The sequence below is a fragment of the Sciurus vulgaris genome (genome assembly GCF_902686455.1).
Source record: "Sciurus vulgaris genome assembly, chromosome: 10".
Classification (NCBI taxonomy): Eukaryota; Metazoa; Chordata; class Mammalia; order Rodentia; family Sciuridae; genus Sciurus; species Sciurus vulgaris.
Window position 1 is genome coordinate 70,610,070 of NC_136470.1, and position 26,100 is coordinate 70,636,169.

Genomic DNA, 26,100 nt, shown 5'->3' on the forward strand with positions numbered 1-26,100 from the left:
CCCACCAGCAATGTATGAGTGTACCTTTCTCCCCACATCCTCGCCAACACCTGTTGTTGCTTGTATTCTTGATAATCGCCATTCTAATTGGGGTGAAGGTATTAGTTTTTGAGAATGATTGGGCACACATGCAGATAGAATCACCTATGGTTTACCCTACTTATTTTTCATATAATAACTTGTAAAGGCTTTTGTTTCACTCAGTAAAAGCCAAAGTCCCTATGTAGCCTTTTAGGTCTATAGGATATACCTTCCTCCTCTCCCAGTCCCTTAACCTGCTCTATCACTTCTTTGTCCTTGTTTCTACCACTCCCACCTTCTTTACTTCAGCCCTGAAGTGACACTCCGGCATGGCGTCCCTGTTGTTCAGACATCACCCATCTAATTCCTTCCACTTAAAGTCTCTTGATTTTTTCCTGTGGGTCCTGTTCTGACTACTCTTTTCAAAATTGCAAACTGAGGCATTTCTTTATCCGCACTCTCTCAATTTTCCTTATCTGAAAGCTCCTTATCACCTTATCACCTTCTAACATACCATAAACTTTACCTACTTATTTTGTCTATTATCTATTTGTCCCTGTTAGCATATGAGCTCCACAAGGCAGAAATCATTATCTCTTTTCACTGGTCACAGATGAGTTCAAGTACTCAGAACAAACTCTTAGAAAATGCCCGGAATAAGGCTGGAGTTGTAGCTCAGTGGGAGAGCACGTGTGAGGCACTGGGTTCGAACCTCAGCACCACATAGAAACAAATGAACAAAATAAAGGTACTGTGTCCATCTATAACTAAAAAAAAATTTTTTTTTTAAAGAAAATGCCTGGAACACAATAGAGACATAAAATATTTGCTAAATGAACATATATGGTGTTGATCTCCACTTTGCCTTCACTGAAGAAATACAAATCGCCCTTAACAAATCATAGAACAGAGCATAGAAAAATTGTAGTTCAGTTTGGATCCACCTCTGTACTGTTCTTGTTCCAGTTGGAATACTCTGTTCTGGAATACTCCCTGAATTGTGACCTTAGATTTAATTTATATACTCCCTAATGCTGGCAATGACTACATCATACCGCTCTTGGTCCCTTGAGTACACATTTTCTGAGTTCTTTCTGAGGCCCTTGAAGTTCTGCACTGGCTATTTTCTGTCCTTAGGCTTCAATAATGACAGAGTTTAAAGTTATTTTGTCTTAAAGACAGAGAGAAAAGATGGATAAATTGGGTTATATAAATAGTAAAGCTTTCAATAAGACAAAGAATACTATAAATAAAGTCAAAAAGGGGAAAATAATTGCCACACTCTTAACAAAAGGCTAGTGACATGAATCATCTTAAATCAATAAGAAAAAGGCCAACAACAAACAGACAAAATGAGCAAAGGAAATGACAGGGTGAGAACTATCATTATATTAATGGAAAGGTGCTTTATCTTACAAAAGAAATAATACAATCAATAAATTAAATGCAACAAGGGCCACGTGTGGTGGCACACACCTTTAATGCCAGTGGCTCGGGAGGCTGAGGTAGGAGGATCGCAAGTTTAAAGCCAGCCTCAGCAAAAGCGAGGTACTAAGCAATTCAGTAAGACACTGTCTCTAAATAAAATAGGACTGGGGATGTGGCTCAGTGGTCAAGTGCCCCTGAGTTCAATCCCTGGTAACAAATAAGTAAATAAATAAAGCAACAAGGAATTCCATTTTTCTGGTTGCCAAAAAGAACTGTGTTTGTGAAAATGTAGGGAAATAGAGACACTTTATGTAGGTACTTTTGGTGGGAATGTATATTGATACAACCTCTTTGAAGGACAACTGGCAATTGTAAGCACATTCATGAATGTATACACCCTCTAAGAGGATGATTTTGTGATATTTTCTTCGATACAACTTGGGATTTTTATTGCCAGGTGTGCATATTACTTTTTCAAGTATAACATGTTAAATAATTAGAAAAAATTTCCTTCTAATTGACAGGAAAACTATTTAGATGGCAACATTTTCTTCCTATACCATGCCATTAAACAGCCCCAAGGAGTAGTAGCCCATGAATGTCTTCATATACCACATCCATGTTAGATGTGCTCCAGGACTCTGAGAGCATCTGCTTAGATCTACTCATTCATATTCTATTTTTCTCTCTCCCCACCCTTATTTCAGAAATAACTGGAGGACTGATGGAATGTGATACTGCTGCTCTAAAACTAAAGCTAATCAAACTAATTTATACTTCATCTGTGATCCTGCATTTGAGCAATTCCCCAAATCCAATCAAGTTTACCTGGTTATAATTTTACAGAAGCAAGGTTTATACAGATATGATATTAAGAATTTTAAACCTTATCAGATGTGTTCTTTGGGAAAAACAGAATTAGTGGATCTGGGGGATGCATCATATCTACGAAAATGGGAAGTTGGAAAGCAAGTACTGCTCATGTGTTTTAAAGGAGGAGCAGAAAGAAGTCTTAACCACTTAAGATTCAACCAACCAACATTTGGTCCACTTGGAAATGTTGATCCCAATTGAAGTATGCATGAAGGAAGTCATTAGGGTTACGCAACCCATTTCCAGCAATGATTCCATGCTCCTTGTTTCACCTTCCCAAGTTTTTTGGTTTCTCATACAGTTTTACCAGTAGTCAGCCTCATTGGATGCCATTCCAGTCTCAGAAGACCCACAGGGCCTTTAGGAGTCTTCAGTTTAGCCTCTTCCCAATATAGGAATGCTTCCTGCCAAGTTCTGAATGTTTGTGTGTCCCCGCCACCAACTTTCATAGATGGCAATCGACTGTCCAGTGCAATAGCATTAGGAGGTAGGGGTCTTTGGGAGATGATTAGGTCACGAGAGCTCCACCATCAGGAATGGGATTAGTGCCTTAAAAAAGGCACTCCTTCTGCCATGTGAGGATGCAACAAGAAGGCACCATCTGAAGCAGAGAACAAGCCATCATCAGACACCAAATCTGCTATACTTTGATTTTAGACTTACCAGCCTCCAGAATGTGAACAACGAATTATTTATGTATTACCCAGTCTAAGCTATCTTGTCATAGTGGTCTGAATGGACCAAGCCACTCCCTGACTTCTCATCACAATTTACCCCAGATCCACCATCGTATTAGCCCAAGTAAACTTTCCCTTCCAGTGGCATTCCCAAAATGCCTTTTTTCAATTTATTTATTTAACTGGTATATGATAGTTATATATAAAATTGGAATGAACTGTAACATATTCATACATGCATATAGCATAATTTGGTCAACTTCATTCCCCAATTCTTCCCCTTTGCCCTCACCCTTGGTCCTATGCTTCTACTCTACTGATTTCCCCTCTATTTTTGTGAGATCCCCCTTTTAATGCCTTTTTCTCTCTAGTTTATGCACAATAGAAAATATTTGACCCTTGATTTTGAGTCTGGCTTATTTCATTATATACTCAAGATACCTTTAAGACAAACTCTTCAGCTCCTTTAAAAAGGCTCCTGAAACTCAAATTTACTTTTGTGAGGTAAGTGGTTATTGTTTGTTTGCACAATTTTATTTGGCCTTAACTGAAAGGAAGGAAACCAATAAATTATTTTATTTTCTTTATTTATCAATAGTAACCAAAAAAAAAAAAAAAAAATCAGGAGTTACAAAAACAAGTTAAATGCAATATGTAAGCATACTAAATACAAATACATTTTCACAAACACACAGGCAACAAACCTGTTAATTGTTTCCTGAAGTGTGACTATTTAAATCATAGGCTAAAGGAAAGACATTCAGACTGGTTCATATGGGCTTATTAGCAGGTGGAGGAGCCCTGCTTTCCAAAAACAGTGAGTGTCCAGAGTCATGGCATGTGGGAAGGTTTCCATGGACACTGGATCTTAGGAGATACTGTTTATAAAACCACACACACACACACACACACACACACACACACACACACAGAAAGCCCAAGAAGCTTGCAGCCTATGCCTCATATGCTTTTAGAGGGCTGAAAGAACTGAACCTGATTTGATCCTGCATGTTTGCTCCATGCAAAGCTCTATGCAAGACTCCCCAAACTAGGCTATTTAGCAGCTTTCCATGAATGGTCCTCAGATCATGTGATCCCATGGAGCAGACAACAGCTGCCCTATTTACACAGAAGCAGCAGAACTCAAGAGGAATGTGGATTTGCTCTTGGGAATTCAATGTTGCAGGGCGGGGTAGAGTCTTGGATGGTAACCATGGTTCTAAATGTGACCAGTGGAATAGACACTGTGGCTTCTTGCTTTTAAACCAACTGGGACTCCTGCCCTCTCCCATCGTGTCCAAGAACTGGCAAAACTTCTTTTAATTAAGGCATGCTTCTGTGAGTTCTCCAAGGCACTTGGACAGGGAGTTGAATTTCAGACTGTACAAGGGGGTTCAAAGTGTTTTTAGATGGGATGGTACATAAAAGCTCAGAATTTGAAGCAAAGTGGAATTTTGTCCTTTCAAATGAGAACAAGGAAAACCATTTAAAAGGAATTCTGGTAGACTTTCTCACAGTTGCCGGTGTAGTACAAACTACATCATATGTAATTTAATTTTTGCAAATGAGTTCTTCGAATGTTTGATCCTTGTTTTGACAAATGCATCTAAAACAGGGTAATGAGGGGGTATAATAATCTGAGGCCAAAAGACACAGGACTATGAACAACAACGGACTTGTCTCCAAGGTTCATTTTAAAAATTCCAACTCCATTTTTCACTCCTCACATTTGAAACCTTCTTTTGTTCTCATCTCTAAAGGGAAGCTCTTTCTGACTCCAACAAGAAATTGCACATGCACAGTTGAAGAAAGGGGTGGGGGGTGGTTCTCTCTCTTGTACTCTCCTCCTGGGCATGCTTTCCCATGGAGGCCTGCAAGGGTCATTCAGGCTGAGGTCAAACTTGGTCATCATATTTTTGGCTGACTCTTTTGTCAATAAGGTTTCATTTACTGCAAGAAGAAGGAAAATCACAGGAACCTGCCTGGCTCTGGACTAATTACCAGAACCACAAAATTTGTCAAATCAAAAGGCTAAAGCATTCTTATTAGCTCATTGAGGAAACTGAGGCCCGGTAACAGGAGACAGGGCCATATCACTCTGCTAGTTAGAGGGATAATGAGCGTGTTGGAGGCATTGTAAATCTCCAGTCTTTCAAACACTGATTTGTCTGAACTTCTCAGAATAAATGAAAACAAATAAACTTTTTGGATCTTGAAAGCTTTATATGAAGATGCTTCTTTCCCTGGCTTCTGTCTGAGGAATGTTCTGCCCCTTGTGGTACCCAGTTGACCTGCTAGAAGCCAGAGGTGCCAACTGTGGGGTACATCTAGTATATGGTAGGTTGGGGGTCTGGGTTACAGAAGTTCCTGTACCAAGAATCCCAAACTCCTTTCACCTCTGAAATGGTAGTACTGGAAAATTATTACAAAAGCTTAATATCTAGTCAAGAAAATAAAATATTATAAAACAACAACAATAATATAATGATAATAATCAAAGAATGAAGTCAACTTGCCAAAAAAAAAAAAAAAAAAGAAAAAAGTGTTTTACAGAGATATAGCACCTTTGGTAAAAAGTATTTAAAATTTTTGGTTAGGTCTCTATGGGGCTTGAAGTCTACAAGTATCTGCATCATTTGGGTCTACCCTCCCAGAAACTCCATCCAAGCCTGCAGGACACAGGTAACTAACAGGGTGGCTGTGTAGCTAAAGGCAGGGTTGAGACCAAGAGGAGAAGCAGAGATGCTGGAGGTCTGTCATACTGACAACAGAAACAGCATGGGCTGAAAGCAGAATGCATTCCTCTCCACTGTCCTCCTGCAGGGACGGCCTGCTCAGTCTTCTCTGGCACTGCATGCTCTCCCTGCAGCCTGCACACAGCTGCGGTGGACTCAGAAAGGCTTCCGATCTAGGTCTGCTCCCTCCCACCCTGATGCAGTTTTTTTACTTGCCTCTAGCCCCAGAGCACTGTTTACAGTTTCTCGCAAAGCACTCCTAGAAATGAAGGCTATGGCCCTTCCCCTACTAGCCAGCCACCTCCATTTCCTTTATTGCAAAACAAATAAACGAAATAAAATTCATTGCTATATAAGCAAATACTGGTGATTTGGCGATTGTAGCAGACACTTGCGTATACTGGACTCAGCGTTGAAGTGGAAGAGAAGGTGCTGGGTTCCAGACACTGTGTCTAAGTGTCTCTTCTTAGATCTCTTTAGTGCTCACCCTCTTGGTCTTTTCAGCTGTTTCCTTTGAGATGTAAGAGAAAATAACCATCAGGGAAGTATTACAAAATCATTGGCATTTATCTAGGTCTCAAAACTTTATATTGCTGTCATTGATAGATACATTCTTATGCTGAATTTGAATTCTGGCAAGGACTATGCCCTATTCATGACATGGTCATGAAGGGGTTATTTACTGAATTCACAGCTGACTCCATCTGTACTCCTTTGAAACAAGATCAGACCTTATTATTCCCATTTTAAGGATAAATAAAAAGGATACTAAAGGGAAGTGCTGCAAGATATTCTGAATCCCACAGGTCCCAGAGAAGTGGTAAGAGCAACACAGGTTCTGGAGGTAGACTGTCTGAGCTTGAATTTGTGCTACTTTCTTGGTGACCTTGGGCATATTGTGAAACCTGTGTCTCAATGTCTTCCAGCAGTAGAATGAGAATAAGAAAGTACTGGTTTTCACAACAGTGTCTGGCATTTTTCTCCAAAGAATACACAAATGGCCAATACGGACTTAAGAAAATGTCCAATATCACTAATCATTAGGGAAATACAAATCAGAATCACGAGATACCACTTCACATCCACTAGGGAAGCTAAAATAAAAACAATAACAGCTATGTGTGGTGGTACACACCTCTATCCCCAGCTGGCAGGAAAGTTACAAGTGTAAGGCCAGCCTACGCAATTTAGCAAGACTGTCTCAAAATAAAAGAAAAAAGATTGGGGCATAGTGTAGAGGTAGAGCACTTGCCTAGCATATCCACGGCCCTGAGTTTGATCCCTAATAACAATTAAAAAAAAAAACCACACACACACACACAAAACAAACCAAACTACACAAACAAGCAAAAAAATCAATAGCAAATACTGAGAAGGATGTGAAGAAATTAGGACACCGTTGATGAGGATGTACAGTGGTGTGGCCACTTTGGAAAACGTCTGGCAAGCTCTTAAAAGGTTAAATATAGAGTTACCATATGACCCAACAATTCCACTCTCAGGTAAACAGGTGAATTAAAAATGTATGTTTATGGAAAAACTTGAAAACATACACCCACACAAAAGCTTGTACAATTAATATTCACAATAGCATCATTGATTAGGAACAAAAATTAAAATAACTTAAATGTCCATCAATTGATGAATGGATGTACACAATGTGGTAGTTGTGCAATGGTAAGCAGCCACAAAGAGGAATGAAGTACTGATTCATGCTGTAAGAATGAACCTTGAAACACCATCCCAAGTTAGAGAATTAGACAAAAAATGCCATGTAGTGTACGATTTCATTCTTATGAAATATTCAGAATAGGCAAATCTATAGAGTCAGAAAGTAGATTTGTGGTTGCCAGGGACAAAGGGAGAAGAGAATGTAGAATGACTTCTAATGGGTATGTGGTTTCTTTTTGGATACTGAAAGCATTCTGGAATTAGTGGTGAGAACTGAATAGACTAAAACCCACTAAACTGCATATTTTTTAGGAGTGAATTTTATGGCATGTGAATTATACCTCAATTTTAAAAGAATTAATTAGGAAAAACCATTGGTCATAGTGATTAGTATCAGCAGACACAGTCGGTTTCCATCTCCAGTCCCTTGCTTCAACTGTTTTGGTGGACACTGGCATTGCTTCTTACTGCCACACCAGCACCTCTGCCTGGAGGCTTTCTCTACCTTTGGAAGCCTAAACTGCCTGCATGTGCTGGTAGCCAGGAATGCCAGGGAATTAATGAATACTGGTAGTCCTCGATCAAGGGCTAATGCGAGCTTTTGTTGAAATACTCCAGCTCCCTGCTGTCTCAGGCACAATAACTCCGCTCCCAGAGTTCCCCAATAGGATTAAGTTTTGTGTGCCCCTGGTGGTGCCATGCTGAATATTCTTCTTCTCCTCCTCCTCCTCCTCCTCCTCTTCTTGTTCTTCTCTTTCTTCTCTTCTCTCCCCACCCCCCACCCCTCCTCCTCCTCCTCCATTTTGGTCTCCCTAAGTTGTTCAGACTGGCCTCAAACTTGCAATCCTCCTGCCAAGTAGGTGTGTGTTTCCATGCCTGATCCGAATACACTCTTGATTGCTTCCTTCCTGGGTGCATTTCCCTGTATCTCTTCTGCTGTTTTATGGGATTGCCTCCCACATAAATGCTCTACTTGAGTCCTTGCTTCAGTGTCTGCTTCTGAAGAAACTCCCAAAAGACAGAGAAAAGTGAGAATTTTAGCTACTGTAATTCACTCCCCACCACCTGTCACTCCACTGTAACTTCTTCACACTAGATGAAAGGAATTCCTGTGAAGTTTATTCTGTACCCCTACCCCTTTAATGGGGCTGAACTCATTTGGGCACTCAAGACTGGTGAAATTAGGAACAGCAAGAATGATCAATAAATATGAACAATTACGATCAAAAGCAGTATTTTTTTTTTTTTTAACTCATGTTAAACATTTCATCTCAGTAGTATAGCAGCCATTATATTCCTTAAAAACTCAAACGTCAGGGAGGCGGCTTGTATTATTAGATCAGGTCTATAGACAGGTAACGTAAGGAGCAATATCCTGTTAAGACTACACGACATGGTGGTAGAAGGATGGGCCCAGGACCCAACACTGCCACAGTACATCAGTGAATCACTACTCTGCTAAGAACATTTTCCTTAAAGAAGTTTTCAACATAATGACATACAATCAACTAATTTACTATCTTCTTGAATCTCCAGGAAGGAGAATTTTCATCAATCACACATTTTTCTCTGACCAGATGGGTATTTAACTTAAATCCTTTTTATTGTGGTATGAATCCACTCATTTCACTCTCACTGAGTGTCTGCTGCATACCAGGCCCATTGCCAGACATAAGGGTACAATGACGAGCCAGTTATGGAAGCTGCTCTCCAGGAGCAGTTTTCAAACTGGGGCTGAGCACTGCATGGAATCACTAATGCTTCTTTAGACCATGCTCACTTACTAACAGCCATCTAGCCAATTCTTACTTACATAGTCACTCACCAAGTTGTAACTCACATCTGCAGGGTCTTGCTGGACTCTTAGAGGGCTTTACCAGAAAACTGTGTCACAGTTTGATAGTGCAGGTGAAATAGTATTATGCAAGATCTACTGTAATGAACAAAGTGTGTCTCCTTGGTCTCCTGGGGCACTGGGCAGTGACTGAGTGGTGTAAGGGTCTGGAGGCCAACACAGTGGCCACCACTCACCTGGTGCTTTTGGAGCTCCTGGACGTATCTGGTCACTTCCTCCTCTGTCTGGGTCTGGGTCCCCTTCTGATTCTTTCCTGCAAGAAGAGCCAAAACTCAGACAGTGGCATCTGGGGTACACCTGTGAGGAACCCACTAAGATCTACCTTATGTGTTTTCAACTCATCGCCCATTTAACCTGTGGAGGGAGAGTAGATCGTTCACATTTTTCTGAGTAGGAAGCCATAAAGGATCTTGTGCAACTGACACCTCCAACACACTACAACCAGTAATCTACCAACTATTCTCTGGCCTCTGTTCCTACTGTCTCCTTCAACAGGTCAGCACATCATGCCAGGGGCTAACCCAGCAGAAAAGCTATGGTGAGAACCTGGTTCCTGGCTAAGGAAATTCCTCTGAGGCAGTGATTCTGAACCACTTACACACCCTCAAAATGCTCTGAAGAACATTCAGATATGTCATTCTTGGAAGAGGGAGAGCTCAGTGGTAAAGCACTTGCCTAATATGTGTAAGGCCCCACATTTGTTTTTGATCCCTTGCACCGCAAAAGAAAAAAAATGCCAAGCTCTTACCTTCAGAGATTCAGATTTAATTTATGTGAGGTTAGGCCTCGACACCAGTATTTTTTTAAAAAGGCACTTGAGGGGTGCAGCCAGGGTTTTAAGTACTGCATACAGTAATGTTTCCCAATCTTGCACAGCAATAAACAAAACCAAAAACTATACAGGTTCCCAGGCTGTTCTTTTTGCAGATTCTAATTCAGTATTATGGGATGGCACTCAGGAATCTGTGTATCAATCACAATGTTTACTATTAGGAAACACCAGGCAGTGGCATCAATCTGCCTCCCAGCAGTTTCACTTGGCCCTAGCTCCATGGGTATACATCGTCTTGATGACCCTGCTTGCTTTCCCTTTGGGATTTGTGACCCAACACCAGCTTGCTAACTTTCGGTACTACCCTAGAAATGCCTCTGAATATTGCCTCTACGATTTCCTCTTAGACCAGGGCCTACACAATAAGACATGCCAAGACCCCTGGGGTACCACCAATGGGATTACTCTTTGTTTTCTGTGGTGCTGGGGACTGAACCCAGGACTTCAGACATGCTGGGCAAATGCCCTACCACTGAATTATACTCTGGGTCCCTGGATTGTTTATTTTATACCCACAGAAATCTGAATGGGGCCTTCCTGGGAGAGAGGGCAAGCAGTCCAGACCTGTGTGGCTATGGAAATAGGCAAATGACGGAGGTGATCATTTGGATTTTATCTGATACACGTGATGGGGCTTATCCAGACAACGATGTTTAGGGTTCTTTACACCAGCTGCATGCTGACTCCTGCATCTTAGAAAAGGAGGGTTAACTTTAAAAATCCAGAATGAAAGCAGTTAGGTATAGAGGTATACAGGAGGTGTTGCGGGCAGACAAGCGTAGGGCCAAATTGAGGCAGGCTGGGTCACTATTTTAAGATGTTCTCTGCTGGCTTTAGTAGCTACTGTGTTTGTGTGTTCTGGCAGTCCCAGCTCGGTCTTGACTTCCAGCAACTTCTAGAAATTGCTAGTCTTTATACTTTCCAAGCCTTCTTACCCTACGTAGAATTAGTTTGACCTCCTGCCCTCCCAGAGTGAAAGTGGACTTGGTCCAGCAGAGGTAGGCTAGTGAACACAAGCCTGTTTCTACTGTTGGAGCTTCGTGGGCTCCTTGTCCAGGAGAACCTCTTCCTACGCCCTTGAGCTCTTCTTCCAGTCACTATTTTACCTGATCTTCCTGATACAGTTTTAGTTACTAGCCCACTTCTTCTTGCCTCAGGTTCACTTTTTAAAATATAATTTTAGGTTCACCTCCTCTGGTGGAACTTTTAGGTCTGGTTCCAACTGACCTTTCTACTCAAATCCAATGTGACTCAATTCCATTCGAGACCTGGCTTTAGCACCCTTCTCTCCAAACTGAATGGCCCCTGGTTCTTTGCTAGGGCTTGGCTTTAAGTCTCTCCTGATTTCTGCCATCACTGTAGCCCAGGACTGCAATGGGACCCTATTGGTTCCAACACATCCTTTAGTCTCTGCTCTGTCCCCTAAGCTCTTTCTGACATCTTAATCTCCCCAACCCTCCCTGCCTATATCTCAACTACTTCAACATTATTAAAAAATGTCTTTTTTTAGATTACTCATTCTGTAGTTCAGTGAAGGTTTATAGATATTTTTCTTTCTTTCTTTCTTTTTCCCCCTGCTGAATATTTGCCATAATAGGAGTTAAAATGAGGAGTTATTTTGTCTTCTAATCACCTCAGTCTTTTATATATAGTATTTCCTAAAGTGTCACAGGATTAAGTGCTTAGAAGAATGCCTGGCACATGATCCTAAGTTGGCATTTGCTTTCATTATGATCAGTCCAGCCTGATACCAACATCTACACGTGGCCTTGGTCCCAGTTGTCTCTTGTTTGAAGGCGCTGCTGTGATTTTCAAACTAATGCATTTGGGCCAAGTGCATCACCTACATTGCTGCCCCTACAAGTAGCACCTACATTGCAACTTGTAATGTCACCCTAACTTCACAAGTTTGGGTCTGTTACTTGCTGCCTGGGCTCCTTGTTCCCATTCACTGTTCTCTTTCCCATGTCTCCTCCTGTTCCTTTTTTCCACCAGGGACACAGCTCACCATCACAGGTCATGGCTGTGCAGACCCAGTTCCCACAGGCACAGACACAGCGGTTACAATCCACCTCGGTCTCGGCTCCATCTGCATACCTTTCATCCTCCAGGGCGCACTCTATTGGACAGGAAATAAGACCACAGTTTGGTTGTGAAGGTCCTTGTTGTAGTCTGCACCTTCCCCTTTTCCCAGACAAGGCCTGCCTGTTCCTCAGAGGCACCATGGCTGAGCAGACACCCCCAGTCAACAGCGACCCTTTTGGACCTTTACAGCATCATGGAAATGACAAGCTAGGGCTCAGCCCAGAATCGTGGAGAGGGATTTCCTCAGCTAGCTCTAGAGAATTCCACCGACCCTCTCTATCTTGGCTCCCCCAAAATGCCTCCATCCCCAGGAGCTCTCAATTTCTAGATTAGGCATACTCTTCTCAGGAGGGTTGAAAGATGGGTTGAGGCATTTGAGGAACTCTTGGAAGCTCAGTTTCCAGTCAGCATTTTCATCAGACAGTTCAATGAGTGCATCGACACAGAGTCCTCTGCAACAAAACACAGGAGAAACACATCAGCAAGCCTTCGGCCTCACACCCAAGACAACGGAGAATCAGGCTCACATACAACTGGGGCCTCCAGGAGGTCAAGAACAGGAGTGTTCTTTGACTAGTTTTCCTTCTACACTGACCTGTCTCAAGTACAACCCAGCCTAACTCCTGTAAGCACCTAACCTTCAGTTTATTAAACCTGATGCCAGATCACTCAAGCTTGTTCTAATGTTCTCCCAAGACAACTAAAGTTTTGTAAATGGTTTTGCCCACCATGATTGATGTTTTCCCTGCCTGTACACCCTCCACCAGCGATAGCCTTCCACTGGTATAATTGTCAAGTCAGTCGGACCAGAACAATCAAAATAGAAGAGATGACAGATGATATAAGAAAATATATCATCTTTTTTGGGACTTGAAAGAATATGGCATTCAAGCAAGAATCACATTACCACCATTCTAGAAATAGATCTTTCAGAAGAGTTTTATAAAAGAACCGCAGTTCATTCATACCACACCTGGCTTGGATTTGAGCACTGACTTAATTTACTACCCAAATGGTCTTGAGTTAGTTATTCAACCTTTCTGAACCTGTTTTCTTATCTAAAAAGGAAAGACAACTCTCCCTCATTGGGATGTTGCAAGTTTCAAACATTGAAACTGTAAAATCTTATCTGACTTCAGCTTAACAAAATATGAAGGATTTGTAGATCCTATACTTTAAGGTCATGGACCATTTTTAGGAAGAATCCTTCCAGAAGCTGGGCTTTGCACTTCTTTTGAACACAAGAGAGGAGTTTTTAATTCTCACTAAAGTACTGGAACGACAGTAGAAGTCTCTTGAAGGTTGATTTTTATTAATATTTATTTTAGGATAATACCAGAAAAGAGAGCGATATGCATTTGCAACAATTAGAACAATCTACTTGACACAGCACTGATGGTTTTAAAAGTCAGCATTGAAGCTACTTTAGACACACAGATCATGAATCAATGTAATTCCTTCAGAAAATTAACCAATATAACATCACCTAAATCACTCAGAAACAACTTTGCTCTGATGTGACCTTGATAATTTAAAATTACATTTTTTTTCCTTGTAAGTTCTGGTCTAAAACAATAACTATTTGATCAGGTATCAGTGTTGCTCAATATATTAGTTCATAGTATTCACAGGGTAGAACAGGAGAGACTTTCTATTTTCAATTCACCTTGGCATGGGTGGCTCTTTACATGTAGGAAGGGACCTGAGTCCCCTCTTCTTGTAGGCAGCCTTCCCCTTATCTCACCTGAGAAGCTTGTTGTTCTCCTGGTCTGCATAGGTGGTGATGTTGATGGCAGTTTCATTCTGCTCCACAAATTTCAGAAACTCACTGGAGTCCAGGCGAGAGTCACCATTATCAAAGTTCTAGAAGGTATGAAGAAATTTTCAGGAAGGTTTGTAGAGCCCCAATTCCATCACTGCCTCCCCATGACTGACTCATCTCTGATTCATGTCATTCTTGACATCTTTCAATCCTACCCTGGCTTGGTCTCAGGAGCTATGGCAATAAAGGCTGGAATCACTGTACACCCAGAGAAGGAACTGGTGTCCCAAGATGTACAAGTGATAGAGCCTGGACAGAGGCCACCAGGAGGCCTTTCAGTCAAGACCTCCTCAGGAGGGCAGCCTGGACAGAAGTCCTGAGCTGCCCCCAAAGCCTGGAGTACTTGAGTGTGCTCTGTGCCAGCCCAGTCCCGACACTACCCTGCAGACATTCTCAGCTTTGCCCTTGCAGCCACCACATCACATTCTCAAACCCTGATGCACACCTAACAGCAGTGTGTAAAGTTGCATGTGGTGAATCAGCATCTGTGAAGCCCAAGTGCTTTTAAGTCGCTGCTCTGGAGCAGCAATGCAAGAGACCTTCCCTGGGAAATCACACAATTCTTCTTGCTGTATGAATTCTAGCCCCCCTGCCATGATCTCAGGGTCTAACTTTCACACTCATACCTGTAACTGACCACATCAGTGATAAGTCAAGGCAAATCAGTAAGCTGCAGGCAGGGGTGGTGCAGAGACCCCCATCTCTGTGGGACCACTGCAGATGTGTGTCCAGGTCCAGAGACTACTCTGTGCAGGCTGTCTGGACCACCCAGCTGACAGCCTATGAGCGTGAGGGGAGGGTGTGGTGAGCTTAGGCATTGTCTCTCATGGCAAGACACTAAACTGAGACCTTAGACATCTGGGACCACTCAAGAGGCCCAGGCCCTCGCTGCAGAAAGGAGTCTATTTCAAAGTTCTGATCAAATTCCAACACGGATGCTGTTGCTCTTCAAACTAGTTTGAATGGTATTCCCTCCATAAACCCCCAAATTCTGTCCCTGGGCTGCCTCATACTGCTGCCCTGGGAAATAATCAGCATCCCATGTTATTTTCAAAGGTGGCTCCTCAGATGGTGCAAGGGATTCTGGAAGGAAAGTTTGCCCAGGTTTCCAGGTAATAGAGACAAATGTCGTCACTGGCTATCTGTATGATGGCCTGTGCCACATGTACTCCACTCTCAAGTTATAAATCTATCCCTGGCATGTGAGATGACAGGTTATGAGGCCTTTGCTTCCACCTAGTTATCACTCTTGTCCTGATTTCCAGGAACAGGTCTTAGATACTCTTTATTCACTATATATTCTCCCTGAGGAAACTTCCCTGTAGTTCACCTTGTTAGGTCTTGATTAATTGAGGAAGAATAATTAAATAAGCTTAGCTAGGAATATTCTTAAGAGCAAAGGACTTTCTGGAGTTCAAATGTTGCATGTGCTGGGCAGACAGCGAATGTCTACAGGGAGGGGAGCAGTCCCACACCGGCTGCACACTCACTATCAGAGGGACCCGGGGAGTGCCATGAACCTGGCAACTGCAGTCCAGGTGGCTCTCAAAAGGCAGTGCTGTGTACACACATTTCAATGTCACTGGGACCAGAAGACAGGCCTGAAATTGAGGGGACATCCCACTCTGTCTGTAGTCTTGAGGGTCTTGTTGGGCCTCCACAGGCCAGATCTATATGTAGAATCCATAGGAACACAGATCTCATATCTGCCCCAGAAAGAGCATGAGAGGCCTGTGGGGTCTTGATCCGGAACCACACTCCAACATAATTCACTTGGCCTCTGTTCACTCAACCAGTTACAAAGACAGGAAGAAGAATGTTTGGAGACTCCTGGTTAGGGCACATGGAGACTGTTCAGAGCAGAGGGACTGAGGTAGACGCTGACCACACACAGCAGCTGGGGCCCTGGGGTACATGACACCAGGGTAAGGGAGACAAGAAGGCTGGCTCCAGCGTCAGCCCTGGCCTCCAGAAGTCAACCTGGAGTCACAGGGTCTGTGTGATATGAGCAAGAAAGATGCTTCCTGCTGAAGGTCTTCCCTTCTCCATCCTGTAATACTTTCAACAAACAGTGAGTGAACCACTGATGAGGTGAAAGGCAGATTTTAGCCTCATTCAAATGGATTAGATTTGCTTTCCCACTATTTTGATGTATGGTATACCACTGGGGCTGGAGAGCAATTCATTGCTTTAGAACATTCTCTTGAGATGTCAGATCTGTCATAGCAAGTGCCAATTGACCTAGTGGGAGGGAGTCTCCCTGAGAAGAGACCACACAGGCCTCTGATAGTCATAGAAAAAAGCAAGTAAAACTCAATTTTCTCCTGGAAGACACTGCCGGCCAGTGTGTCTGGGAAGAACTTTGTGTTTGGCAGCAGCAGTCAAGCTCAGTTGGGAGAATACGCTAGAGAAAAGCTGCTTTCTCAAGGGTCCCTGTGGTTTTCAGCTGGGAGCCTACAGTAGTGTTACTGCTGGGATGTGGGGACGTGTCAGGGGCGGTGTGGCCTGGGTGCTTGGGAATCAAACTGAAGAGCAGGTGTCAGAGACGCCTGAGGCAGGGTGCCACAAAGGGCCACTACCAACAGTTACAAGGTCCCAGGAGGCCCCTTGGAAGGAGCTTTCTGGGTCCCACAGCTCCATGCTGTAATCAGAGGGCAAAGACACTGCTCACAACAGGCCCTGCAGGTACCACTTGCTCGACTTTGGAAAGAGCATTTTCTTTCAGTTACTTTTTGCTCTGTTCAACTCTTCCGCTCAGCAATGTGACATGTTTGTCTATGAGAAAGGAAACAGGCCTGCCAAGGGTTCTGTCCTGTGGGAGTAGCTAAAAGAGAGGACAAAATGAGAGTCGAGCTTTCTCATCTTGGTGAGGTCTTCAAAACTTGGAATCCAGGGAGATTTAATCTCTGCCATAGAGAAGCTTCTATCTAAAAACAGTAACACAAGATAAATCTTAAATGATCAAATATCTATTTTAACTCAAATCAGAATTTCTCCATCTGTGGGCTCCATAATAGTTAAAAAATAAGAATCCATAGATTAGGGGCTGGGGTTGTGGCTCAGTGGTAGAGTGCTTGCCTAGCATGTATGAGGCACTGGGTTCACCACATAAAAAGAAATTAATAAAATAAAAGTATTGTGTCCATCTGTAACTAAGAAAATTATAAAAAAAAAAAAAAAAAAAAGAATCCATAGACTAAACTGGTGTTGAGCATGCTGGGGACTCTCAGAGCTGCTAAGTAGTCCCTTGGGCATTGAATCTGCTCCCAAGTCATGGTTTATTAGCTCCAGGAGTAGCAGGTTGGGGAAGCAAGTGAAGAACCCACCTAGAGATCTGTGTCATAAAGTGAAGGGGGCTTTGGTGCTTCTGTGGGAATGTGGGTCCTGGAATGTGTGTCTGTGTATAGGGTGTCTTTGTGGTGTGTGTATTTCTGTGGGTGGTGTGTGTATCTGTTCTATTATTGCACATGTGTGTATGTGTCTATGCTTCTGAATGTGACATGTTCATCTCTGAGTGTGATGTTCCTGTCAATTATCTGGAAGAGTGCCCTTACCTGCTTTCTCTCAACCATCAGGCTCTCTGAAAGATCTCAATGCCAGGTAGTACAACATGTTGCCAAATTCTATTTCCTCCTTTGTGTTCCCTTTTGAAACCAGCATTTCTCCCAATCCTAATTAGAATTCTGTTTCTTTAACTAAATATGGTGGGCAATGGTACTGCCTCGGTTCATGAGGAATCTTTGACCCATGAAATGCCAGTCCATCAGAGGAGGAAACTCAGGGCTGAGGATGATGAAGTCAGTGACAGAGTAATGTTAAACTGGGCAGGTAAAAGGTTGAAGTGTTCAGGTCTGGGTGAGATCAAAAGGTCTATGTATCAGCAGCCAGTTCTGTAGGTATCACATAGGGTAGGGGATAGAGCTTAGGCATGTTTCTCACTGACAGCTTCTCCAAGACCTTGGGTTTAACTGCCCAAAGTGGGCAGCACATGTGTGCTGGATCCCATTTATGCAGGGGGTCACAGGGCAATGCCACATCTTTGTGGGATGGTTGACAATGTGGAAACACCCAGGAACTCTAAGCAGCTGCATATTTCCTCCTGGGTAGGCAATGGGAGAAGGAAGCTTCCCTTTCTCTGGGCCTGAACAGTCTTGACTGCAACACTGATTACCTTAAAGTACTTGTCTAGGATTTCACTGTAGTTGCTGCCTTTAGAGAACCAGCCGTCTGGAATGATCTCAGCTTCCAGCCACTGGATAATGCGACGCCGAAGCTCATCCCGGTTGGCCTGATAGCAAACGACTGCAGGAAAGAGGAGGAAGACAGACAGGTGGTGAGGGAGGACCCCAGGGTCATCTGGCACCTGCTGCCTGGAGTGCAGTGCCCAGGCTGTGACTGAGTCATCCCATCCAATGCCCACAGTACCCACAGGAAACAGGATTATCACACCAGAGTACACAACCAGAAAGTATCAAACCAGGGGTCAAGCTAATCTCGCTAAAGCATTTATTAAGGTTGAGAATGTTGAAACAGAGAGCTGCTTAAGTGAGGAAAAATAGAGCAGAAACATACAGAACATTTTCATTAACTTTAGGAAGCAGAGGGGAAAAAAATCAATCAGTAGAGCAGCTCTTTTGGCTCAAAGATAAGCTGAAATAACACATGAGTACATGAGAGTGTTATCATTCATTATGCCACAAGTTTTCTGATTTTCTCCCTTCTCATCAACCAGGTCTATCCAAACTTTCTCCCATTTAAAATTTTATACCACCTAGGTGCAGTAGTGCATACCTGTAATCCCAGTGACTCTGGAAGCTGAGCCAAGAGGATCACAAGTTCAAGGTCAGCCTGAGCAACTTAGGGAGACCTTGTCTCAAAATAAAAAGGATAGGGGATGTAGTTCAGAGGTAAAGTGCTTGACTAGCATGTGGTAAGCATGTGCCAGGCCCTGGGTCCTGGGTTCAATCCCCAGTAATACACGAGCGTGCATGCATGCACACACACACACACACATACACACACACACACACACATTACACACCATCTTTAGCATTCTCTTTTATGAACAACAGAAAACCAGGCCAAGGAAGGGCCGTTGAAGCCTTGCTCTGGACAGCTGTCGTAAGTCACACAGAAGCAACAGGTGGGATCCAGGGTTGGGTGGATGGGGAAGCAGAGTAGAGAAAGCCTTGGCAGAAGGAAATTCTTGGAAGATAACATATGTTGGGATGTGAAAGGGGTACAGGGTCAGGGGTATGAACAAGTGGGCATTCTTCACTGTCTTTCCTAGCTGTGTGATATGCAGAAACTCAAACTCTCAGTCTCAATTTCTTCTTCTGTAAGGTGATTACAGTAAGATCTACCTCACAAGGATATTGTGAGGACCTAGGGAAAGCATGTGCTAAAGGGGTCTATGACTAAAATTCATGACAAACTTTTAATCTGTATCAGTAGAAAAACCACAGAGCCTAACTAGCATTTTCAGTTATCTACTTTCAAAGGGGCTGGGCTTCAGAAGGCCTATGACAGGAGCATGCTTACGGAGTGTTGAAAGAAGTACTTGGTGGCTTTCCTGTCCACACAGTGCAGTCACTACTCAGTGAAAATGGAAAACAGCTAACATTCCTCCCCAACAGCTGCCTCAATTGGCAAGCACCCAAAAAAAATGCAGTTTTGCAGCTTTTGTGAGCTGTGTTCTGGGTCACAGGTTCTGATAAACAGAAGAGCTTGTGTGCTCAGCAGGCTCAGGCAACACAAGATCTCCTCATAAGATGCCTGCACACTGCAGAAAAAAACAGGCACTCACCTGGGCTGGCAGATGGACTTACAGATTTCTTCTCTGCAAGAAAAAGGGAAAAAAACATGTAATGCAAAGTGAAGAAAAGGAAGAAAATTTCTGCATATTTCTAGGATTAAAACTGCCCCACTCAAAGAGGACTGTTTGTAAGCTTTCCATCATTTTGTCTTAAATTCTTGTCTTTTTCTTCTTTGGGGGTTCAAGGATGGGATCTTTTTTTCCCTGTTTTGTTTGACATTTTGGGGCCACTGGGTTGCCCTCCTGATCTCACACTTCCTCCTGTTGGGTTGAAGGTTCGCTGGGATGTTGAGAATTCATGTGGAGAATCATTCTGGTCAGGGACTGCAGTAGGAACTTACACCTGAGAAACAGTTTCTCGTTACTCCAGGGGAGGTCAAGGCTGGGAGTGCTAGGCAGGGCAACAGCTTGGCAGGAGGCTGGTTCTAATTAACGACAACCACAGGATGCCTTCCCTTTTACTTTAATGGCAATGGTTTGAGTGCAAAAAAGAGGAAACAATAGTACCAGGGCTGAGAAGTGCCTAAATTTAATTTCTACATTCTGAAAAGTTATAGAATTCCTTTAAGGACTATCTTAATATTGTCGATTATTTATTTGGTCACCTTAAATATTGTCCAACAGCAAATAGGTGCTGGAAGGTCTCTGGGACCTGATACACAAAACCCAGGGCTATGGCCTGGGCCATTCAGGGCAAATCTAGCAGGCTCCTGAATGTCAGGAGAGTGCATCTCCAACTAACTGGGTGGTCTTCTCAGCTTTAGGTGGCTGTGGCCATGGTGGAAAGGTCTTATGGTCACACCACAGCTCCCTGTCTCTCCACAGGTGGAGTTACCATGCTGTAGTGATGGCGTGCCTTACCCTTGCAGTGTCCATCATAATCAACCTGGATTTTGGATCCAGTGAGGCAGGCGTCTCGATGCAGCTCACAGTGGTTGAGGTAGGTCTTGCCATTACTGCCACATACAGGCCTCTTGTGAGGTTTGCATTGCTGAAACAGACCCATGGGAGGGTGTTTGGTGGTTATGGGCACCAACGTGCACTCATGCACACACACATGCCTGCACACATACACAAAGCCATCTCATGAGGGAACTCCCCACTAGCAGAGATGGAGTCTCTTTGCCACCATGGGACAGGGAGCCTTAGGCAAGGCCATCAGTGACCCTACCCTACTTGATGTTGGAGGCATTCCATCACTCAATCCTTCATGGCCCTCTGTGTCCATCCTGGTTCAGAGTCATCTCTTCTATTCAGTGAAGAAATGGACATCCTACTATGGCTTAAATATTTGTGCTCTCTCCAAAACTCATATTGAAACAATCCCCAATGCAACCATAGTATTAAGAGGCAAGGCCTGTAGGACTTGATTAGGTCATGGAGTTTTTTTCTTATGAATGAGATTAAAGTCCAAATAAAAAGATTTTGCACAGCATTAGACCCTTTTGCTCGTCTGCCTTTTGCTAGGTGAGGATGTTCACAATGCCAACTTGGAAGCAGAGACTAGGACCTCACTGACTTTAAACCTACTTGTGATTTGATCCTGTACTTCAGTTTTCAAAACTGTGGGAATTAAATTCCTATTATTTATAAATTAGCCAATCTCACATATTTTGTTGGGGCAGCACAAATGGATTACTAAATTAACAGAAAGGACATTTTATTAGGAGTCAGGAATCTGGATTATTTGTCACTTTGGAAAAAAATCATTCAATGTCTTGTTTGGAAGATCTAAGATCTCTCAAAATTCCAACATTTTATGGCCCAAAACAGCCAGAGCTGGGAATGTGATCAACGGGTGGAAACAGATGTGCACACGCATGTGCGCACGCGCACACACACACATACACACACACACACACACACACACACACACATTTCAGTTTTTCTGGGGACTAATCATAGATATCTCTTGCTTTGTTAGTATTTGGGGACCATTTTGTTTTCCTCCTAGTTTCACAACCTCTGTTGTGAGGCTGGGGTGGGGGTGGGACTACCATAAATCATTATGGCCAGGAATATGGAATAAAGTTCATCTGGCAACTAAGTTCTGCTTTGCTTACTGAAGGTGAGAAGATCACAGGCGAGCTTGATTTCTTCAGACTTTTGTGTTTTTTGAAAGGGGAAAGGAAGAAAGGGAAAGCAAAGCAAGAAAGAGTTGATGCAAAACAAACAAAATTTAAACATTGGTTCTGTCTTCATGGCATCTCATGGGAATTAGTTCACTCAAAATCACATAACTATGTGTGGCTGAGCTGAGACGAGACACCAGGCTTCCAGATCCTAAGTCTGGGCTTATGCCACCACATTGTGGCCAGTATACTTCTAGTGAAGATCTCACCACAAATCTCAGTAGGATGAGGTGTTTAGATTTCCAAGTTGGGAAACTTTCCTCTCTGTGGCAATGGATCAGGGTCCTGAATCTGGGGACCAAGTTGGGTATAGTTATTTGAGAAAAGACCTGTATTGCCAGGTTATAGGTTTGTTTGACAGAAGGAGGAAAAAAAGAGCACATATCCAGGGTATTTATGTCTACTTTGGAAGTGAGAATTTACTAGAGTCTTGCCTGTTTCTTGAAGGCTCACTTTTCTTTTTAGATGTCACCTAAAAACAAAATTGCAAAACCTGAATTTCTGCCCATTATTTAAAAAACCTTGGCACATCTTTTGACCTAGTAGCCTTGGTGGTTTGATCCTACAGAAACAAAGGGAGGATCATGAAAGGAAATTTGTACAAAGAATGTTATTGTTTATAGTGGTAAAAAACTCAAAGAACCACCTAAGTGTCCATCTATGGGAAAATGATTTAATAAACCTAGTTCTTTTATATTAATAAATATTATGCATCAGTTTTAAAGGGAGTTAAAACTGTATGTGCTGTTCTGAAATGTTGTCCATGATATATTGATGAGTGTAAAATATAAATTGCATATATTTTTATCTATAAGAATTATAACCTCATTTTTGCATAAAACAGAGGGAAACACTAGGTTTATTTTAGCACACACACCAAAAAAAAACCCTGGAACAGTAAATACCAAACCAATAATACCAGTTATCCAAGACTAATGGGATTGGACAATTATGGGAAAAATTATTAATTTTACGACTGTATAAATGTCTATACTATTTGGCTTAAATAAAGCAATTGCTGGTTTTTTTTGTTTGTTTGTTTGTTTGTACTAGGGACTGAACCCAGGGGTGACTAACCACTGAGAAATCTCCCCAGCCTGTTTTCTTTATTTTTTATTTTGAGATAGAATCTCCCAAAGTTGCTGAGGTTGGCTTTGAACTTGCAATCCTGCCTCAGCCTCCTGAGCTGCTGGGATTACAGGCGTGTGCCACTGCGCCCAGCAATTGCTAATATTTTAAATTAAAAAAAAATCTTATATAAGCTAAACATTTTTTATTAAAAAAAAAAATCCCTACATTAAAAACCAGGCATCTGATTTTTAACCCTGGGGGAAAATTCTACATGTCTTTCAGATAGACAAGGTGTGTTTTTATAAAGATGATGAAATTGTTGGCACTGCTCTGCTAATTGGCAGCTCCAGCAAGGCAGCCACACTGGCCTTGGCCACTGTCCTTTGGCTCCTGACATCAGCACCTACCTCGATGCAGAGGCAGGTTGGCTCTCCCTTCTCTGTGACTGCACATTCCCGGCCGGCTCCACAAAACACATTGGCACAGATCTTGGATTTGCTCCTTAGTTCTTCCTAAAAGACAAATAAAGGAAACCAGGTACTGAGATAAGACTATCACAGGATCAGCCAACGGTGGTGATTATCTTTCAGGCTTGGACTTTGGTTTGGAGTTGCAGCTCATGGTGCTAAAGGGTTATGATCAGCCAAAAGTTGTTCCCCATAATCAGCACCATACTCCCAGGCACTGCTCTGGCTCAGGTTCAGGTACCTCTAAGTCCCTAAGATTATTTCTCCAAGAGTAAGAATCCCTTCTTTCGTGCTTTCTTTCCTCAGAAAACGATTATCCAGCACTTATTGTATGCCAACACTATCCTAAGGGCTGGAGATACAAAGGACAATGCTTATTCTCAAGAAGCTCTACAACTCTCAAAGAAAGATACATTTAGAAAAATATATATGTACATATGTTTTCATATATATACATATATATGAAAGTGCAACAACAGGGCCCCAGGGAACTGGAGGGTAGCAGAGAAATGCAAGAATCAAATAGAACTTTCTGAAGATTTGAGGTCTCAAAGGATGAAAGATTTGAGGTCTTAAAGGATGAAAAGACTGTGCCAGGTAGTGATAGGAACACTGTAAAGAAATAGGAACATCTCATGGTCCCAAACCTCATCAAGTGGTGTTAAACACAATATCATCTCAAAGGACAAAAGAAAGATGGCTAAACCATGGAAACATGGATGTGCTATTATTTGATATTTGGCCCCTATGGATGTCTGCTCTTGCTTTAAGAATAGGAGGGGCAAACCACCTGAAAGAGAATAGAACTACCCTCAAGCCCCTTGCTGGTTAGGAGTCCTGTTCAGATGTGTACAGAACTGACAAAGCAGGGAATAACCTCAGTCTATGCCACCTGAAAATACGGGTACTGACAGGCGCTAATCTGTTCGTGGCACATTCCTTTCCTCCCATTCATTAGTGGCAGAAAGCCAACTCTACCTCACTCACCACTCAGCCCAGCAGCAGAAGTGATTAAACTAAGGAGAATGCGATTTCTTCAGCCCCTCTCCTTGACTGGCTAGGCAGTCACCAAAGGCCTCCAGGTCTAAACCCAATGGGCTGGCGCTGACTATGAAAAAAAAGATGGCAGGAGGCATGCTGGGTTCATAGGACCAGCTGTGGCAAAGACAACAGTCCACACTGCAGGCCACAGAAAGGCTTTTATCGCTAGTAAATAAGTTACATTCATGAATCGAAAAAAAAAAAAAAAAAAGCCAAAAAACAAAGTAGAGGCTTGAGAGCTGAGGGACCAGTGTCTAATACAGCTGGTTTGCTGCCACCCTGAGGCTGCTCTGCAAACTCCAGGTTGTTCTTTTCTCTCAAAAGGGGGCTTGACAATCATGGAGAGGTCTTCTATTGGTCTAGAAGTAATTTGCATGTTCACATTTCATTGGTTCACATGCTGTTGCTAAACCAATTCTTTTTTGGATGTTGCTAAGGCAAATTCAATAAAGCTGGCAAGCAGGGAAGAAAAGAGGAAGTAATTCCCAGAGGACTAGGTGGACTGGAGAGCTGTTGTTTCTAAACAGGGAATGCTGATAAAATCAAGCATGTTCTTCAGACAGGGCCCTCATGGGAGAACTCTGGGAATGTAATGCAATATTGAGGCTATTGCTGATAAGTGTTAAAAAAAAAAAACAACAAAAAAGGATCTCAGGATACCCTTCTCCTCACCCTCTCCTTCATTAGATGCACTAATCCCTATGGGTGTGTCCCATGTCCTTCAGACACACACAAAAGCATGTTCAAACATGTTTGCACTCAAGGACACAGTTCCACGGGCAAACACCCACAAAATCCCCGGCTTGCCGTGCATCTATAACTAGTCACTTTAACTCTCTGAGCCTCATATGTAAAATAGGAGTAAATACCAATACTTTCCTGTGAAGATGAAATGAGATATATCTGGAAGTGCATCATAGTAAAGCAAGCTGCCCATGAAAAGTGTGATTAATGGGAATACCTTACAGCCCCAACTGCAGAATAGCAGGTGGCACTTACAGAGCCTCCTTCTATCATAAGTTGTTTTTAGTGGGGATTAAAAACAAAAGTTTCTCCTTATAGACTGAATTCAATACAAGTCACTTTTCAGAAATACTTGCAAAAATCTTTTTGGAGAGAATACCTTTGACTCACATTTGAATAGTGCAGTTAAAATTTATAAAAGAGTTTTCCTAAAAAAATTCCTCTTACTGTGTGGGCAACCCTGCAAGAACAGGTATATTATTATTATTATCCATTTTATAGATGAGGACATTGAAGATCTGAATGGCCAAATAACTTGCCCAAAGTCCCAAAGTTAGAGAAGTGAGAGGAGCTAGGATTCAACCCAGATCTCCAGACCACAGATAACTAAGCTTCTATTTATAAATACCCACTCAATGATTTATTATATTTTAGACTTATTTTCATGTCCTGATGACTTAAAATTAAGGAAACTAAATGGGGATGTAAACTGCGTAATTAATGGGTGTGTAAGGAGAAAGTGTCGAGGAATGCCTCAGAGATTTAGATTTGGATTTCTCACATCCCACCTGTGTTCCTTTCTTGCCATGGTCATGGGCAAGGTACTCTCTG

The 26,100-nt window shown here is 42.5% G+C and overlaps 1 protein-coding gene across 1 annotated transcript in view; it reads right to left on the reverse strand.

Moving 5' to 3' along the window:
* Positions 1-3,568: 3,568 nt before the first annotated feature.
* The window catches only part of FSTL1 (follistatin like 1), a 53,920-nt gene continuing 31,388 nt past the window's right edge, over positions 3,569-26,100 (reverse strand). The window contains exons 3-11 of the mRNA XM_079155309.1: positions 23,425-23,529; positions 20,676-20,805; positions 19,806-19,838; positions 18,171-18,301; positions 13,922-14,040; positions 12,517-12,629; positions 12,101-12,211; positions 9,437-9,513; positions 3,569-6,245 (exon numbers count right to left, since the gene is read on the reverse strand). Of these exons, the coding sequence (XP_079011435.1) occupies positions 6,201-6,245; positions 9,437-9,513; positions 12,101-12,211; positions 12,517-12,629; positions 13,922-14,040; positions 18,171-18,301; positions 19,806-19,838; positions 20,676-20,805; positions 23,425-23,529 (864 nt within the window). The 3' untranslated portion in view covers positions 3,569-6,200. The remainder of the gene's footprint in view (positions 6,246-9,436; positions 9,514-12,100; positions 12,212-12,516; positions 12,630-13,921; positions 14,041-18,170; positions 18,302-19,805; positions 19,839-20,675; positions 20,806-23,424; positions 23,530-26,100) is intronic.